This window comes from Papaver somniferum, chromosome 5, assembly GCF_003573695.1.
Source record: "Papaver somniferum cultivar HN1 chromosome 5, ASM357369v1, whole genome shotgun sequence".
In the NCBI taxonomy this organism is placed as follows: Eukaryota; Viridiplantae; Streptophyta; class Magnoliopsida; order Ranunculales; family Papaveraceae; genus Papaver; species Papaver somniferum.
In genome coordinates, this window is record NC_039362.1 from 127044334 (window position 1) to 127064316 (window position 19983).

Below are 19983 nucleotides of genomic sequence, written 5' to 3' on the forward strand. Positions count from 1 at the left end.
ACTGCATAACAAATTATGCATTTGGATAACAAAGTTATGCATCTATAACAAGTTATGTAACCATTGTTTTGGTTGATTTTAGTGCGTACGTAAAAAAATTGATGCATAATGCAGTATGCATCCATATTTACGGATGCATATCAGGTTATGCATCTATTTTCTCGATGCATAAAAGATTGTGCAACAACTTTCTCGATGCATAAAAGATTGTGCAACAACTTTCTCGATGCATAATGCATTATGCAATCATATTTTTGGATGCATAACCTGTTATGCATCCATTTTCACGACTGCATAACATGTTATGTAGATATTATTGTAGGTGCATGACAAGTTATGCAGCCTTATTTTTTGTTGGTTTCAATACTAAGAAAAAAATAGTTGCATAACGTGTTATGCAACCGTTTTCTGGACTGCATAACAAGTTATGCGGAAAAAAAAGCCGCAGAACGTGTTATGCAACCAATTTCGAGAATGCATAACAAGTTATTCAACAAATTTTGTAGATGCATAACCTTTATGCATCACTACTCACACCTCCATTTTCTTTTAAATGCACGTCACACGCACACCAAACCCATTTGCACTTCCGTCTCCCCTTTGCAGCATCCTTTTAGCTCCATCTTATTTTAAATGCATAACCCATTGAAACCAACACCAACACCACCGTTCCTAACTCACTTCACCGATCCATTCATCAATCCATTTATTCATAGCTCAATCATGACAGCAACCACCATTCCAAATGCACGACTTTATAACATGTTATGCAGTCATAACAACATCTCCATACATTATCTCAGCCACAGCTGGTTGCACCTCCATGTTGTTGACAACACAAACACCATATCCCATTTAATCACATATAGCATCATCTAGCAGAGAGTTGCTTCCATGAACATCTACAAGAGTTGCTTCTGTAATCCCCATCTTTTTTATCAATTTTAAGGACACCAATCAACACCATAATCATCATCTCCATTAGCAGAAACCCTTCTATTTATTTCTCCCACCTGATCTTCTAAATTCAAATTCCAGCAACCAAGGCACAGAACCACGAAGTCCTCACTATCTCAAGAACAACTACCAATAAACTCAATCTTGGATTACAGATAAAACCCCCAAAATGGATCACAGCAAACTTCTATAGTTCGCGGTCACATCCACCACAAGAAACCATGATTGCAACACTAGTTTACTTCAGCTATTCTGCGACTCCAGCAATCACTCAAAATATCACTACTTGCCTTCAATCGACCAACACAAATTGAATCCAAACCCAACAGTCTGTTGCTCCTTCATTTAATTTCAAAACCCACAAAATTCAATTTATGTTGTTGTTGTAATCTTCAACTTCAGTTCATACCAAATCAAAAATAAGTTGTCTCGTCTTCATTATCATCTCCTTGCTTCTCTCATTAACTGAACTTGAGTTCGATCCGACACCAAACCAAATCATCACCAGCTGCTGATTAACCCAACAGCACCAATTCATCCTTTCACCATTACCAACTGCAAAATTCTCTTCACAAATCCAAACCCATCAATTACTAAAGCATCACCAGTTATACCATATCCGACGACAGCTTCTTTGTTTCCTTCATCAACGCCAACAAGACCCCAGAAATCCCTTGATATTCCTGCGTATTCTTCATTCAAGATTGCACCTCAACCCAAATTTCATACCACATACAAAAACCCAATTTCAGTCGATGGCAGATGCCAAAATCCCTTGATTTTGTGTTACCAGAAGTCTCAATCAAAACCCATTCTCAGTCCATCAAGATGTCCACTGACGACATAAAATTCAGATCAAAATCTTCACCGATTCAAACCCCCATATCAGAATTCATATTCATCTTTTTCTATCACCTCAGATCCCCTTTTTCTCTTGATAAAGGAGAGTCATGAAAGAAAAAACGAAGAAGAAAAAGGAAAGAAACAATTTTAGAAATTCTGGGTGTGGGAGAAATTTTCACGGAGGAAATGGGTGCGTGCTTGAAGTTTTTTGTCGGTGGTTTTGACAGTGGAAAATTTAGGAGAATGGGTCTCACTGTAGTTTTCACAAAAAAATCATAAGTAACGACTTAGAGCTTCTCCAATGGTTATTGTGTGTGCTTCCTATGTGGCAACACAAATAAGACATTCTCGATCTATTTTTCCTTAAAATTAAGGAGAAAAAAAATCCCATCTCCAACGGTGTTGCATGTAACCTCTTCATTTAATTAGTATAATTTTTATTTTCCATAATTAAGATTTTGCTAAAATTAAAAATGGTTAGTTAATATATTAAAGTCAATTCAATTAATTAAAAGCTGACTAGGATGGTAGACAATGTCAAGGGGAATGTCTAAAACTTGACATTCTCCTTGACATTGTCTACCCAAATTCATCTATTCACTGGTTTAAGACATCATGGTTGGAGAATGATTTTAGAGAAAATGGATGTGTATCCTAGGTGGATTTTGACATTTATCTCCACACACATGCCATTGGAGAAACTCTTAGTTTGTCTATAAATACAACAACGGTAAATTCACTTGAATTCTCGTCCACCGAAGTTCCAGATTTGGGCAAATCACGGGTTGCAGAGATATCTTCAAGAAGGAAAAAGAAAGAAGAAAAGCAGACGTCCCAATTTGTTCCGAACTAATACAAAATTTTTCATTTTTTTGGCACATTAGCTACATTTTGATACTAAAAGTGTAGCAAAATATTAAAAGTCAGAAGCAAGATGTTTTGATACTATAGCCTATTTGGATAGCACGTGTAATTTTTCGACTTCTACTAATTGAGTAGTCAGAAATCAATTTGGCCGTCAAATTTCATAACAACTTCTAGAAATCGAAAAATTAACTTAATAAAAGTCAGACGCAAAATATTTTTGTTTCAAGGAAAATTTGACTTTTTTGCTTCTAAAAGTCAGTTATGAAATTTTATACCCAGACTTAAAAGCTTATTGCTTTTTCACTTGTAAAAGTTGACTACTTCTGGATGTATATTCAAACAGGCATGGGCGGAGCCAGCTCATTGCAAGGGGTTGCACTTGCACCCCCGCCCAGCTGGCTCCAAAGCCTATTTGAGGCCCGATTAGAATTTTTTGTGTGCATATAAGTCCATTTTTGCTATTTTGCACCCCCTAAATTTTTTTTGCTCCCGTAGTAAGATTTTGCACCCCCATCCATAATTCTTGGCTCCGCTCCTGCAAACAGGCTCAAAATCCCAATAGGCAGGTTCCGGATATCCTAAATTTAGCTCATCCATAACATATTTGGATACCAGAAATCAAAAACAAAAAGATTTTACTTAACTAAATGGCTCTTTGAAATTGTGTCGCCAAACTAACTTCTTGTTTTATTGCTTTTAGAAGTCGAAAAGTTGCCCCGTTGTATGCTTCAAAAAATTCTTGTTTTTGTTTTCCAAAAGTTGAAAAGATACTTCCGGGTTCGTGCCCAAAATCTCAATAAACTTATAATCATGCAAGATTTCGAATATCCTAAGCGTAACTCAACGATAACATGTTTGGATACCGGACACAGAAATCTGGAATAATTTTTTTTTACCAACCTCACTTCTTGTTCTATTCCTTTTAGAAGTCGAAAGGTAACCCATGTGTATCCAAACAACCTTTAAATGTACAGACTACAAATCCTACTCCTTTCTCGGGCCGAATTAGGGAAACAAAGTCGCGGGCCACAGCGCAAAGTCGGCGAGCACAATTTCCTCCTAACAGTAAGGTTTCCAAAAACACGACCTCAGTTTGCCTATAAATATTGCAATGGGGTCTCATAAATTTTTCTCTGTTTTCTATCAACGTTCCTCTGCGAACACCACCAAAACTTCGAGGCAAAGCACACAAAGTTCCCAAAAACACGACCTGATTTTGCCTATAAATACTGCCGTAGGGTCTCATAAATCTTTCTGTCTAACATTCCTCTGCTGCGAACTCTAGGCAAAGCACAAAAATTCAAGAAAGCACACAAGGCTGAAGTAACAAATTGACTGTGAAAAATCGAAATATCTGCTCTAATTCATGGAGGAATCTTACTGTTCCGATTGCAAAAGTGTTACAGCCGTGATATCTGATCATTCGACCGGAGACACAATTTGTTGCGACTGTGGACTTGTATTTGAAGCCTACTTAATTGACGACACATCCGAATGGAGAACATTCGCTGATGAACCAGTCAATAATGATCCTCATCGTGTTGGGGATAAATTAAACCCTCTTCTGTCTAATAATGGTTTAACCACATTGGTTTCCATGCCAAAGGGTGGTGAATGTCAATATCCCTCATCTAATTCTTTTAGGCGGTTTAATCAAGCTAATATGAAAGATCCTGACAAGGGCCTTATCGAGGCGTTCAAGGCGATTGAGGCGATGTCTGACAGATTGGGTCTTGTTTCTACAATAAAGGATTTGGCTAATGAGATTTATAAGAAGATGGAGGATGTGAAGAGTAGTAAAGGGAGAAACAAGAATGCAATATTTGCTGCTTGTTTGTAAACTGCTTGCAAGAGACTAGGGAAATCGAGAACGATGAAAGAGATTAGTTCCGATGCAAATGGTGCGACCAAGAAAGAAATTGGACGTGCCAGTAAACATTTGGAGGAAATTGGAAATGGGGACACTGAAGGTCCAACTCATGCAAAGGACGCTGGTGATTTCGTGAGGCGTTTTTGTTCTATTCTTGGTATGAGTCATAAAGATGTGAAAGCTGCTCAAGAAGCAGTTGCCAAGACTGAAGAATGTGATATTAGGAGGAATCCTGTAACGGTTGCAGCGACGATTATTTACATGATATCTCAATTGTCTAACGAGAGAAAACTGATTCGAGATATTGCTGGTGCAACTGGAGCTGCAGAAGTCACTATTAAGAATTCTTATAAGGATATTTATCCTTATGCATTGCGACTGGTGCCAGCCTGGTATGCTAATGAGGAGGACCTCAAGAAGTTGTATAGGCCTTGAAAGAAACGGAAACAAATGACTGCAATTGGTGCAAAACTTGCACTCCGTTTCTGCACATGATTCTTTGTTTCTGTTGCGGTATTTTGGCAACATTGGACCTGAGATGATGAAATTCCTTGTTGTTTAAAACTATAACACATGACAGAACTGATAAATTTAATAATCCTGCAACAGATTTCATAAGAGAACGATATTTTTTTCGATAGTGTGGGTAGGTCTGTATTCCAGTCCAGAATACCTCGCCCTGGATCAAGATATAAATCTTGACAATTGAAATACTTGCCAAAATGCCTGGAGGATAAGTACATTAAAAGAGCCCTTAGGCTTGAACTAACCCAGTTTTGAAGTCTGGTTGTAGTTTTGTAAACATAAGTCAGATGTTAATATGCTTCCTTGGGATACAAACTAAAAGGTTCAACTTGAAAAGAATAGAGTAGTCCTGGTCAGTGCCAGAATTAGCTATTACTACTATCATAACTTGCCGCAAATCTTATGAACTTCTTTTATTATTTTCCCAGGTGTTGCATCCTTTTGAATCCTCCTAAACCCTATGAACTCTTATTTCATTATCTATAAAAAACTTCTTGTGTTGATGTAAAAAGAAAGACTCGCCTTGTACTTCAAATGATTTAGTTGGGTATGTTAAAGTAGGCCATGTTTACCAGTAACAAGGTAGATTTTTGTCCACAGCAAATTTTAAGGAGAAAATTCCAGGCCACCTGCTCACATGTCAGATTTTGGGATACTAGGCAATTTTGAGCCACATGACATATCGGATTATAGTAGATCACAGTGAACACTTTGGAAGTTCTCGAATTGAGATAGATAATGTATTTCAAAATAATTCAGTTAATTCAAAAGAATTTATGATCAATAGTATTAGTTCTAACAGAATTATACATCATTGTATTAGTTCTTACGAATAAGATGTCTGGGAGAGATTCTCAGCAAGAACAAACTCACAAGTACCTTCTCTTCTCGTGCAACTATCTTTTCAGCACACCTTTAAAGATGATTATACTTTAGGCTGACTGATCAGTGTTAATTTCACTATGTCAAAACCTTATAAAGGTTGAGATTTTCATATTTTATTAGAAAGGTCATTTGGTTGGTATAGGGTCAGCTTTAAGAGGTTAGATACTAATGCAGAAAAATCTCTCAGCCTCAATTTTTCCAACCAAAAAATGCCAAAAGCAAAAGAATGCCAGGATTCTCGTCCATTCCTCTGACAGCGGACTGATGTAACAGGGACATCTATATACTTTCAGGTCTTGAACAAATTCGATGGAACCTACAAGAAATTAAACGTTAAAACCAGAGTGCAACTACTTGATAAAGTTAAGAGATTAAATCTGTAAATTACAGAAAATTGTGGGCAAACTAAAAATTAGCTTTCTTTTGATAGTCCGTCAAGTGCCAAAAGATGGAGCCTAAAACCACGTTAGTTAGTTATTTTTGGTTTCTTAAATCATAATCAGACACTAGTTCATACTAAGGTCAGGTGCACTTTGGATTGTGTACCCTTTTCACATTAGAGATCTCCAAAAACCATCAGAACTACCAAGCGTGTAAATTCAGAGCATAGCTTCAATTCGTCAACCTAGAATAAAATCTTACTTCACCAATTTACTACTAATTCAAAACACATTCAACTGGTCAAAGACTTTACCTTCACATGATGTGGCATGATCTTCACGTCGAAAGGTACATGAAGCCATGCTTCTGGCGGATACAACATAAAGTTCTCCGGTTTACTGGTATAGACATCGGCATATTGATGAATGTTGTAGGCAAAAGCAGATTCCTGACCAGTATCAGTGAGGAAGGTAGCACCAAAAGAGCTATTAAACATTCTCTTCATCTTAGACCGTGCCAACTGCCTCTCGTCATTTAATTCCTTCAAAAGCAAGTCATAAGCTTTCCCTCTCCCAGTTCCGGATAATACAGTTGCATGGAATTTCCCAAGCAGCTCTTGTACAATGTGAAATTTTGCCTGGAGTGGGAACAAAATGAAGATATAAGAGACGTTCAAAGGTTCCAATAAGATTAAATAAATTGAAACAAACCATTTCTAAAATTACCAAGAATTGGGCAAAGATAATGTTCAGAAGGAATATCAGTACATACACAACTAAGCATTCAGCTAATAAACTATTTCTGTTGCATTATTTGCAATAAAATATAGAAAAAAGAATCGTTTACCTGTTGAAAACGGTAGCTGTCTTCGTTCTGTATACGTATTTCATTCTGTATTAATAAGAAACTTCGATTAGAACACAGAAGGTCAAACGCAGTTACTCGATGCAAAATTGAAAATTGTAATTACAATATGAACTTGATTACTAGAACATGAGCTTTTATATTAGAACTGGTAGTGAATATTCACATGCATATTTAGCTGTATTACTTTGTAAGTGATTTTCTCCCAATTTTCAGAAAGGTCACTACTAAGCATAGCTCAAGTGACTCACCTATGAGTAGGATACTAAAGAGTCTCGGAGACAAAGTTGTATTATGGAACACCATTCAATTGCCAAGCAGAGCTAGAGAACCGGTGAGGAAGAATGAACTTAATGGTGCATCTGGTCACTAAGCGTACTCGTTATCCCCATCCCTAGCATATCCAACAAACACTTCATATTGCCAGCATCCTAAATATATTTGACTATCTTTGCCATTACTTGACTGTATTTTAGAGACAGCTTGTTTTGCTTGAATAAGCTAACCTGAACCCTTAGCATTATATTATAGCAATGGTAACAGGAATAAATTTAATAGGCTGATTATACAGAAAAATACGTACTTCTAATTCATGAATGATGGCAGCAGTACGCCAACCAGCTTTCGAAGGTCCTCTCAGATCACTAAAAAGATGATCCCCAAAATATATCACCTAATGAAGAAAATAAAATTCAATATTATTTCTAATACAGCAAAAAAGATCATCTGAAGGCAGTTCAGGAATTGAAGTTATTTAATGGACAGCATTGTTGCAGTTGAAACAAATGAACCATGCAAATTAAGAGTGTACCTCAGGACCATTCCACTTGGTAATTTGGAGGAATGATTTTAGACATCCATGGTAATAAATTTGATTAGGAAGAAAAGCATCCACCTTCGAGAAGGCTAAGGTGTCCTTTGCGGCATCATAACAACTACAAATGCAGCAAGGAAGATAAGGCAACCAGTATTAGTATGACCCAGCATGCGGAATGTAATGATTTTTAAATGCGTTACTGAAGTTTAAAGATGCTAGTTTGCTGGTTGATACAGCAACGATAAGGTCGACCAAATGCTAACAAGTAGTCATAAATCATAACGTAAGTCAAAAAAATAGGAGAAAACAGACAATGATAAATGATAACGCAAGTGTCGCTTCCTAGAGGCATCTTCAGAGTTTAGGAAACTATAACTAAGCGTAGGGAAAAAAGTTGTGGATATAGATTGTTCGTTCAAGTATATAATGAAGTAAACATCATCTATATGTTGTATGCATTCAATGTAAGAGAACATGTACAGTATTTTAGGAAGTTGAGGAGAAAAACCGGAATGGATGCTCTGACGTGTAAAACTCTGGTTTATTCGCTTGAGCAATCACAACGTCAAAAAGATCCCTCCAAGAATCTCCCTTACCCATATAGTCCTAATTGCAATTTTAAAGAACTACACTCAGGATATACTTTTACTACACACAAACATTCAAATATTAAGCTCTGAAAAGACAGAGTAATAAAAAGCTACAAAATTTTAAGATTATATTGCAAAGATCAAAAAAAGAATATATATCACTTAACGAAGCTAATCTTTTAGGATGATAGATGAGCGGAGAAGATAGAAGTTGAACACTTGCTTTTTCGCATGCCCAGCATAAGGTTTTTGAAGAAAGAGCTTCACTACAAATGTTTACACATAACTAGATATTTATTAGAGAGACTTGAAGAGGAGTTGTGGTCAAACCGTCAAAGGTGGGAGACTAGTATAAAAATCTCACCCTTGATTTTAATAAAGTTCTCTTCTATGTTTTCTTGTTGATAGTAATATTCTTAATTATCAATTTTTTTTAAAAAAAAATCAATGGTTTCATTATGTGGATAAGATATCAGAACAAGCTGGTTATACTTTCTACTTCACTGGTATAAGTTCCAGTTGGCCTAGGAATCCTGTTATGTTGAAGAGCAGTAACGCAGTGAGAAGGGTAATCAAATTCATCTTTGGGCCATGTGTAACAATAATTCCAACAAATGGGGCTGAATGACACTGCTTATTGCGCTCTAGAGAATTATGGTAAAGAATGATACAAACTACAATGGTAGATACTCTGAAAGGTTAATGATTCCAAAATTTGTTGAAGTTAACAAACTGGTAGTTTGGTTTTAGATAATAATCGCATTTTATGAAGTTCTTTACTTCTTTATACCAGTGCCACACATAATAGCATGCGCTTATGTATGTCATGGTCTTATACCGCTTGTGGTTAACCCATACAAAGATGTTATAGGGGAGATGTTTTTATGAGAAATAACTTGACTAGTAAAAACGTACAGGTAGTTGGAGTAGTTCTGTTTCTATTTGCACCGCTATGACCAATTTAAAAGAAGGTCGAAGTAATTAACAATTTTGTAGAAAATTTATAAACCAAGGTTAAACAATAACTGTAGTGATAATTCAATATGGACTCACCTCCAACATAAAACGCATCCCTCCATCAACAAAATAATATGGAGAATTAGTCATCAAGAACAGTTTCTTTCCCTTCTCCTTAAGCATTTTTAAAAAGCGTAGCATCTGGCCCTGATTAACATCCATGAAACACTGAGGTTATTACAAATGAAATACAAGTAAAATTAACCAGCTGATTGCTGGTCAATGTAAAAGAACAAGTAGCATGATGACTGAAATTTAAGCTTAACAATTGGATTTCTCATGAGTCATAAGACTCATAACCAAGACAACAATATCCTACATGTAATATGATATGACTTACATTTTTTACTAAGTATCTCTGAGGATCTGAAAGAATTCCCCTGTGAACCAAACCACTTTGGTGAACATGCTGGATCGCGCGGTTGACATCTTTGTATATGTAGGAAGCATCAAACTGCAATTTAGCATCCACAAAGTGCTGGACAATGTCTGCAATAAGGCATGCCTACAGATAAACAAGATGCTTGACACTGTTATGGTGGAAAATAAAACAAACAATGGAAATGCAATCAATCAGAATGATGACATGGGAACATCGCAGACTGTTGTGTTAACATGTTGCAAGATTTCAAATGCCTCGTTATGCATATAATATCTAAAAGAAATAACCACTGGCATAGAACCAAACAGCCTAACCTCCTATATAAGGATGCGACATGGAAATGACAGGATGAAAAAAAGAGAACAAGAGCGTCGAAAGGGAAGAAACTATTTAAAAAACAATGAATGGTGAATACCAACCTCACTGAAACAAAAGAAATCCATCAATTTCACTAGTCCACGAGCTTGATCTCGGCCAATATGCCGTGTCCCATACATCTCTTCTATTTCCTTTCGGCTAAGCTGTAAGACAATCACAGAAATAGATTAAAACAAGGTGAATTTAGTAATAAAGCATAAAATCCTTAAGCAAAAACCATTCACACACAGGCAACTAAAAATAACTCTACAACTAATGCACACCTTTCGACGACCAAAGAAGCACCCATCAGGCTCAATAGACCCAAAAAAATCCAACTTCAAGAGACACCCCTTTAGCTTATCATAATACAGTCCTCTGATTGGAAAGGATGGATCGTATTTAAAAGTTGAACAAATCTCTGGATACTTAAACTGATAAAATGCACAGACAAAACCAAAAGTAAGTTAAATCACTTGTTCTAAAACTTATCTTAGAAACGGTCAAACAAAACAACAAATAGAATACATCGTGCTACTAACCTCATTTACAATGTGTTCTTTTGCAAGATCATATATCAAACTTTGTAAGTTGGCCGAGTAATGAGCCAATGTATAGTCATAATCGAAACCATAGACTTGTATATTGTCCAATCTAAGATTCTTATTCACATATATACCTAAAAATTTCACCATAATACACAAAATTACTGTCAGAGATTCAAAACTAAAATACGATCAGAGAACGAGAATGAGAAACTAGACCTTCAGGATTCATTTTAGGCATAAGATTGAGTGCTTCTGGAATCTTGAGAAAGCTCTTCTTAGCAGAATCAAATTCATGACGAATCTTAGTGAAATTATCATTACTCTCAACATCATTTCCAAATCTCAACACTGTTTCCTCAACAGTTGCCGCTATGTTTTGACAAAATTCTCTGATTATAAACCCTAAAAAGTGAAATTATATAAATTACAATATTAAAAAAGAAAATCAGGAAAAAAGAAAAGAAAAAGAGAAGAATACAATGAGAGAGAGGGAGGGAAATACGATAATCACCTTGAGGAGTTATAATTGATGAGCATGAGCTAATTTTCTGCTTCAAATAAGAAACTAAAATCAGTAAAAAATAGACAAAAGAACTTGAGAAAACAGATATCGAATGAGAAAGAGGGAGGAGGAGGAAGAAGAAGAATTACATGAAATGAAGAAGAGAGAGGGAGAATCCTACGGAAGGAAGAAGCCATTGTTGTTGAAGATTCAGTTCTGCATATTTAAACCTAAACAAAACGATAAAAGATATTCTTGGATCCGATCGTTTGCGAAAAGGTGAGGTTTTTCTTTTGTTTTTTCGGCCAGGGATATATGATCCTCTTAATTTTGTGACACCTTTTACAACTAAATCCTTGCCACCTCGAAATCCATATCAACATTTCACTGGCAGAAACAATTGCCTGTAGAAATTTCTGAGTTGGGGCACAATCACCTTTGACGCAACTTCATCTCTACTGGCAGAAACAATTGCCTGCAGGCTTGGAATGATGTTGGGAATGCGTTTTAGTTTTGACAAAATCATAATAGAAGGTGATGCAACCAGCGTGACGGATGCAGTGCTGGGAGATATTCGCAATATCCCTTGGTCTATAAGGTCTGTAACTCTTGAAATAAGAGATTTAGTGAAGTACTTTTCTGATGTTAAATTTCAGTCTGTCCCTAAGAGTGCAAACAATTTGGCTCATGTATTATGCCAATATGCAATGCATTCCAATGTAAGCTGGTGGAATGCCCATTCTCCACCTTTTTGTATCATTTCAAACCTCGATTCTACTGAGGTAGTTTAATAAATTTGGGCTCTTTGAGCCCCTTTGCCCTTCAAAAAAAAAAAAAAAAGGTAGGGAGTTAAGAAAAAGAATTAGTTACATTTTCTGGTATTTAATTGTTTTAAGACTTTATTTTTTTCTTTATAATAGGTGTCGCAAAACTAAGATGGGTCACATACTTGAAGTATGTGGTCCGACCACATCGTAGCCGCACCGGTTTTATTTTTATTTTATTTTTATAAGCAACTTTTTGTTTTACCCACGTTGGCCATTCCTCTTTTTTTTTCCTTTTTATATGTATCAAGGAAGGGAATGGTTCCACCCAGAAGCTGATGCACGATTATTTTCTTCCTGGTTGTGTGTTCTTTGATCAAGATTTTCGACGTCGATTTTGCATGTCCCGACACCTGGTGATATAGTTTATTAATGAGATTTGTCGGGTAAAATCTCAATTTAATTATTGTTTGGTGCACTGAATATTATAGGTGATAGTCCTGAACATAAGTTACTTCGGCTCTAAAAAGTTCTAGGTTATGGAAAGCCTACAAATTTGAATGATGAGTACCTTCGTATGGGCATAAAAACTTCATTCAAGTATCTTTCATTGTTTAACGAAGTAATAATTAATAATTTTGGTCCAACGTACTTATAAAGGTTATTAGGGGATTCTCAGGAATAATAGGTAGTCTCGACTTTATGCATTAGGTATAACAGGATTTCCTACTTATTGGGCATGTCAATATAAGGGTCATTTCCCAAAAGCAACCGTTATTCTTAGAGTTTCTTCTTCTTAGTTGGATACAACACACTTTGTTTGGTCTTCCAGGTTCACAAAATGATATTAATGTTTTGCATAAATCGCCTTCGTTTGAAGATCTGAAGTATGGAATTTGTCACTGAATTCATTTCGCAATCAACAGCCTTAATACACTCATGGATATTATCTTGCGGATGAGATATATCCAAAATGGTCACCAATTGTGTCGTTCAAACCGGCATTTTTGCATTAAGTGAATGGATTTAAGGAAGGATGTGGAAAAGGCTTTTGGAATTTTGAAGAGGAAGTTTTCTACCATGTGTGAGCCATATCGTGGTTTAAGTGCTCGTGAAATGCAAAAGACTATGCTCATTTACACAATTCTGCATAACATGGTAATTCATGAAACCTGTCATAATGAGGATTGAACTAACCACGATGATAAATATATGAGGCATGAGATTCAACCAGAAAGAGGCATGCCTGCAAGGAATTATGCTCAAATTACTAATTACATTCATAACCAAAATATGTATGGCAGGTTAAAAGAAGATTTGAGAGACAATCTTTGGGCAGAGTTTGGAAGAGGCGGCGAGCGTAATTTTTAAGTTTTATTCAATTATTAATATAATTATTTAATTATTAATTTGTTTGTAGTTTGTTAATCTTTATATAAATATTCAATCGTCACTTGTCGGTTTTCATTTGTTTATTATTCGATATTGATTTTTATAAAAGATATTCAATTGTCACTTAGCGATTTTCAGTTGATCGAGCGACAAACAGTTTATCGCCAACAATTAGTTTTTCTCAACATCTTTCAGTATATCACACATATATACCACTACTCATGCCCATTTCTAATTCACACCTTCTCATTCTTTAATCTCCATTGCAAAAATTATGTAATTCATCATCCGAAGAGGTATGAAGAACGATGTCAAACAGGTTTAGTCAGTCATAGTTATTAGGGTAAAGTTCATGAAACCTTCTGCAATGACACACCTCACAACTGGGATGGTGCACAACTGTTCTGCCGATTTTTAAAATAAGAAAACGAGTTAAAGAATTTATAGTGTTATTTCGGATTGTAAGTCGATATAAACTAATGGGTGAAACCTATGATGAAATGTTGGGCGATCTCGAGAGGAATGACGAAGATGGAAATGAAATAATTTTGAATATGAAGCTTATTTTCACATCCTCAAGGATCTTCTCATCACCCATGCACATGGCATTTTAATACCATGTAATGATGTTATTGTAGTGTTATAGTTAAGTAAAAATTATATTAAGTACGTAAAATAAGTAGATTTAAGCAACTTTTCATTTCAAATTAATATTCACTTGAAAGAATGCAAAGAAAATTCAATTATGAGGTTTTATTATTTCGAACTCATCATTAGCATTATCATCACCAGCTGGGTTGTTATCTAATCCGGGGATTATTGTTCGATATGTCTTTGTAGCTTATCAAATTTGAGTTGTCATACATGTTTTTGTTGTTGTTTTATTATCGAAGTGTTTGCACCAAGAATCTTATGCTTATCATAGGCATTGACAAATTTATCTTTAGAAAGCCGACCCCTCTTTGCTTATTGACGGTCTTCTGATGTTTTATAAACTCCGCCATGTTAAAACCGTCGGATATTCCTCCTTCTTGAGCTAATTTTCTCTCTAGTCTTTCTTTATTTCTTCGTGGTAATTTTTTATTAGTACTGCCATCCACAATTAAGTTGAGATTTCGGTTTCTATCTGGTAAAGAAGCTGGATTTGATGGACCGGGTGAAAAAAATGGAGAATTCGGTGTTGAAGCTAAGAACATGTATAGTCAGTGTTTATAAAAGCGAAAGCGTAAAGCGATGCGCTCTCTTAGTGATGTGATTGTAGATAGTGATAAAAGTGGTTCGATACTCAGACTTGCAAAGGATAAAATATAGACTTAAATTCTAAAACAAAAATAGAAAACTCAAACAAAGATGATGTTGTTTTCAATATTAAAAGAACACTGAGGCTAAGATTCCACTATTTTCCAAGTTCAAAGTGATTTAAATCCAATATTTATATTTATTCAATTTTTTCGTTTAATTTGATTCTAAGATGTTGCAACAAGTAGATTTTTAAAATAACAAGTGTAAATCAAAAGCATGAGATATCAAAAACCTAAGTCCAAGCATATACCATCAATGGAAATCACAATTGTTGAATGAAAATCATTAAAACAATTCTCAAACAAGGAAAATAATCATATAAATAATTGTAATAAATAAGATAAATAGAAAATACCACTCTTTATTGGAAAAATAGCTTCCTCTATCGCCTCAGCAATGGGGTTTAGCTCCTCATATCAAAAACAGGTTCAAAATATTTTTCCATTGCTCAAAAGGTGTTTTCAAAGGTGAAGAGACTCAAAGGGAGTAAAACAACTCAATCACAACGTTTATATGTGTTGCAAATCGACTGTTACAAGAGAAACATAAGGAATAAGACTGCTACAGTAACGATAGAAGCGAAGTGTTGTAGAACAACGACAGTGTTCTGCGACAGTTGGGCGTGGGTGATGTTCTTCGTGTTCTTCAGCAGCACCAGCAGAACAGCTTTCCTGCAACTCGTGATTTTTGCCTCCTCTGGTTCTCTAAACTACCCCAAACTGTTCGTTCTCCTTCTATGACCTATCCGAACTCCTTTTATAGCCCACAGGTCGATCGAATCTCAAGAAATCCTCGGTTATTCTTATCTTTTTCTCCACCTCAAGTCTCGGGATTTCTTTCCCTTCCAAGCTTATCTACGCCTCAACTTGGTTCTCCAAACTCTCAAGTACTCCCTGTAGACTGAATAAGGACTCAATTCATAACGTAAAATCCTCTGGTACTTCCATACATAAACCAAAATATCCGAGAATACACGGAACTCCCTGTTTTAGCCAAATCGATGATCTCCTCCTCTATTTTCGAATAAAAAGGGATTACCAACCCTGTTTCGATGAATCAAGATAATCCCAATCCATCTTCACGTCAAAATCCGACATAATCTCACCCAAAAGATGATAACAACTCCGATAAACTTCACCTCCTCTGTTTGCATCTCCCGACCTATCTAGCCCAATTGGTTGGGTCCAATCAATCACAGCGACCCTGTTATGCTATCACAGGTCCAGTCCAACGAAAATAAGCCATTGAATCTCCTTATAAATCGCTCAAAATTCGATCTCTAGATCTGCTTCGCTGCTGCAACAGCTTCCCGCCAAAAAGCTTCATTTGAATTGTGAAGAAGAGGCTCCCCCTATCCAGAGCAGGGGTGCGAATATAATCTTCCTTGAGGGTGTCCTGAGGGTGCCCCTTAGTAATTTGGTACCCCTTATCCATAGTGAGAGTCCGAATAGCATGTGTCCTCCGGGCGCTTTTACCAACTTTTCGAGCCGATTTTTCCAAAAATGATTATTCGCCAAAAATACCTACACACATAAAACACCGTAATAAGTACAAAAGTGAGCACTATCAATTATAGAATCGAGACAAATTAGACATAAAAATGTGTCTATCAAATACCCCCAAACTTATTATTTGCTAGTCCTCGAGCAAAGATGAAATTGAAAAATAAAATCCTAACTCACTGACGCAGGCATCGTCGATTGCATTTAGCGTATGCAATAAGACTTTAAACCCCTAGGTGGCCCTAGTGGCCGAGTTATAATCTCGGGAGGGCTTACCAGAGGTATACCAACAAAACCTTTATACTCCAGACCCTAGCTATCTACGCAGAACCTTGGAAAGCACTAAAGAATCTCCTTGGTTGGCATACTTATTGACTACAAGAAGAAATACCCTGATGCGAAATTCCAATTGTTGTACACGAGTTCGCACTCAAGCATACTAAAATTCATATAAAGTGACAGAGCTCTACTCAGATAGTTGCACTATGGACATCAATATTCGGAGTCAAACCAATCACATGGATAGATTAAGAGTTGGATATAGAAAAACGTAGATGGTTTTGATGTTTACTAAGTGAACGGCGTTTCCCATATCTGTCTGAAGGCCTCCGCCAAAATGAACCTATCCTAATGGATTGAGATACTAGTCTGACTAATATCAACACAACTGGCATATACAAGGGAACCAGTGATTGATAATCCTATCTCTAGGTCAACACAGCTGGCATATACAAGGGTACCAGTGGTCGACTTTATTGAATTTATTCCTTTTGGTCAAATGGTCTGGTCTCAAAAAAAAATCTCTTTTTCTTTTTCAACTTTTTTTTTCATGGTATCTCAATCACTCTAATTCACCCTAGCATTAGTAACAACTTGAATCGTGAGCCCCGCCTAATCACTTAGAGTAACATAGTTTAAAAACAAAATAAAATAAAAATAGAAGTGAAAAGGACTCAACGAGATATGGTGAAACTATCATGTTATTTCTAACACCCGAGCTCTGTGCTTTTATGAATAGACTCTTCTAGATGTTTCCATCTAATCAGATTGGTTCCTCAACTCCTACAACCAAAATGCTTCCATCCACTTAGGTTGGTTAGTGCTATCTTTAATATGCATAAATTTCTAGGCTCTGGAGTTTATTTAAAACAAAAAGTTTCCACCCCACCCCCAAACTTAAATCTAACATTGTCCTCAATGTTTCGCATGAAAGAACAGTACCAAAAATATAAGTAACATGAGGAAATAGTAAAGAGAGAGTTCGGAAAGATAGTACCTGGGTGAAGTGAAACCAAAAACTGAAAAAAAATATTATACAACATACAAATCGCCTCGATGGTAAATCAAGGGTAAACAGGGTCCTCCAGAGGGACCTCCTCAACATCACCTGTAGGAAAAGGCTCTAAAAAGGGCTTCAATCTCTGACCGTTAACCTTTGAAGAACTAGTACCATATGATGTCTCAATCTCAATAGTGCCATGAGGAAAAACAGTACGGACCACAAAAGGACCGGTCCACCGAGAGCGCAGTTTCCCAGGGAATAGATGCAAACAAGTGTCATACAGAAGAACTTTTTGACCTGGAGAAAATGACTTCCGCAAAATATTCTTATCATGCACAAGTTTCATTTTGTTCTTATACTCCTTAGCATTATCGTATGCATCTCTACGAATCTCGTCCAATTCATTGAGATGGAGCTTTCTATGAGCTCCTGCCTTGTCAAGTGAAAAGTTTAACTGCTTAATATCCCAATAAGCTCTATGCTCTATCTCAACAGGCAAGTGACATGCCTTGCCAAATACTAAACGGTAGGGTGACATTCCAATGGGTGTCTTAAACGCGGTACGGTAAGCCCATAAGGCATCAGTAAGCCTCGACGACCAATCTTTCCTATTAGGATTAACTGTGTTCTCTAAAATACGCTTAATTTCCCTATTGGAAACCTCTACCTGACCACTAGTCTGTGGGTGATACGGGTAGCTACTTTGTGGGTAATACCATATTGTTTCATTAATAGAGCAAATGGTCTATTACAAAAGTGTGAACCCCCATCACTAATTATAGCTCGTGGTGTACCAAAACGTATATGTATATTCTCTTTCAAAAACTTAATTACGACCCTATGGTTATTTGTTTTACACGGAACCGCCTCAACCCACTTAGACACATAGTCTACAGCGAAAAATATGTAAAGATAACCTAAAGAATTAGGAAATGGACCCATAAAATCAATGCCCCACACATCAAAGACCTCAATCACTAAAATAGGGTTCAAAGGCATCATATTTCCACGGGAAATGGTTCCTAACCTCTGGAAACGATCACAAGAAACACAATGACTATGGGAGTCTTTAAACAGTGAAAGCCAGTAAAATCCACACTGCAATATCTTAACAACAGTCTTCTTAGCACTAAAATTACCCCCACAAGCATGTTCATGACAAAAGGAGAGAATACTGGACTGGTCACTCTTAGGTACACATCTCCTAATAATCTGGCCGGGACAATACTTAAATAAATAAGGATCGTCCCAAAAGAAATGCTTAACGTCGGCTAAAAACCTAGAACGATCTTGTTGACCCCAATGTTGAAGGGTACGGACAATAACAAGATAATTCACTATATTTGCATACCAAGGTGATTGGGAAAAAGAGAACAATTGTTCGTCAGGAAAGCTATCCCTTATAGGAAGGGCATCACTAGGGGAACTAACAACTAACCTGGATAAGTGGTCTGCTACTACATTTTCAGCACCCTTTTTGTCTCTAATGTCTGGAGAAAATTCTTGTAACAATAGGATCCACCTAATCAATCTAGGTTTGGTGTCCTTCTTAGACAAAAGGTATTTCAAAGCAGCATAATCGGTATAGATTACGATCTTAGAACCTAATAGGTAGGATCTAAACTTATCCAAGGCAAACACGATGGCTAGCAGTTCATTCTCGGTAGTTGTATAGTTCAATTGGGCATCATTCAGAGTTTTGCTAGCATAGTAAATCACATGAAGTAATTTGTCTACTCGTTGACCTAACACAACGCCTATAGCATAATATGAAGCATCATACATAATCTCAAAGGGTAGGTTCCAGTTGGGTGCCTGGACTATGGGAGCGGTAGTGAGTAAATTTTTAAGCTTCTCAAAAGCCTCAAAACAAGCATCATCAAAGACAAACTTAACATCTTTTGCAATCAAATTGCAAAGAGGTCTAGAAATCAAGCTAAAATCCTTAATGAATCGACGATAAAAACCTGCATGCCCTAGGAATGACCTAATGTCTTTTACGGTTTTTGGGACATGTAAAGTCTTAATAAGGTCAACTTTGGATTTGTCTATCTCTATACCCTTTGAAGAAATGATGTGCCCTAAAACAATTCTTGATTTAACCATGAAATGGCATTTTTCCCAATTAATCACTAAATTCTTTTCCTTACACCTAGTCAACACTAATGTCAAATGATGCAAGCACTCATCAAAAGATGAACCAAACACTGAAAAATCATCTATAAAGACCTCTAAAAACCGTTCTACCATATCAGAAAATATGCTCATCATACAACGCTGAAAAGTCGCAGGGGCATTACACAGCCCGAAAGGCATGCGTCTATACGCGAATGTAC

The 19983-nt window shown here is 36.4% G+C and overlaps 1 protein-coding gene and 1 pseudogene across 2 annotated transcripts; one reads left to right on the forward strand and one right to left on the reverse strand.

Annotated features, from left to right (window-relative positions):
• Positions 1–4033: 4033 nt before the first annotated feature.
• On the forward strand, positions 4034–4972 carry LOC113277786 (annotated as a pseudogene).
• Positions 4973–5805: 833 nt separating this feature from the next.
• LOC113282639 (5'-nucleotidase domain-containing protein DDB_G0275467-like) lies at positions 5806–11969 on the reverse strand. 2 transcript variants are annotated; one of them, XM_026531683.1, is made up of 14 exons: positions 11555–11965; positions 11415–11451; positions 11120–11305; positions 10898–11034; positions 10640–10789; positions 10418–10519; positions 9957–10121; positions 9653–9763; positions 8518–8615; positions 8004–8127; positions 7776–7865; positions 7175–7219; positions 6642–6965; positions 5806–6263 (listed from the first exon to the last, which is right to left on the reverse strand). In XM_026531683.1, exons 1-14 carry the CDS (start codon positions 11600–11602, stop codon positions 6237–6239), a joined length of 1644 nt encoding a protein of 547 aa, XP_026387468.1. In that variant the 5' UTR covers positions 11603–11965; the 3' UTR covers positions 5806–6236. The 2 variants fall into 2 exon arrangements, 1 of the variants encoding a protein (XP_026387468.1); XR_003327080.1 differs by lacking the exon at positions 5806–6263 and adding an exon at positions 7444–7623 and having other exon boundaries at positions 6782–6965; positions 11555–11969.
• Positions 11970–19983: the final 8014 nt, after the last annotated feature.

Bases quoted from the DNA above. Each gene is read 5' to 3' on its own strand.
- LOC113282639 (XM_026531683.1), bottom strand. From the start codon at position 11,602: ATGGCTTCTTCCTTCCGTAGGATTCTCCCTCTCTCTTCTTCATTTCAT. The intron at 10,790-10,897 runs GTTAGTAGCACG...GCATTTTATCAG, and splicing joins AAGAACACATTGTAAATGAG to TTTAAGTATCCAGAGATTTG. The intron at 7,866-8,003 runs GTACACTCTTAA...TTTCTTCATTAG, and splicing joins CCAAGTGGAATGGTCCTGAG to GTGATATATTTTGGGGATCA.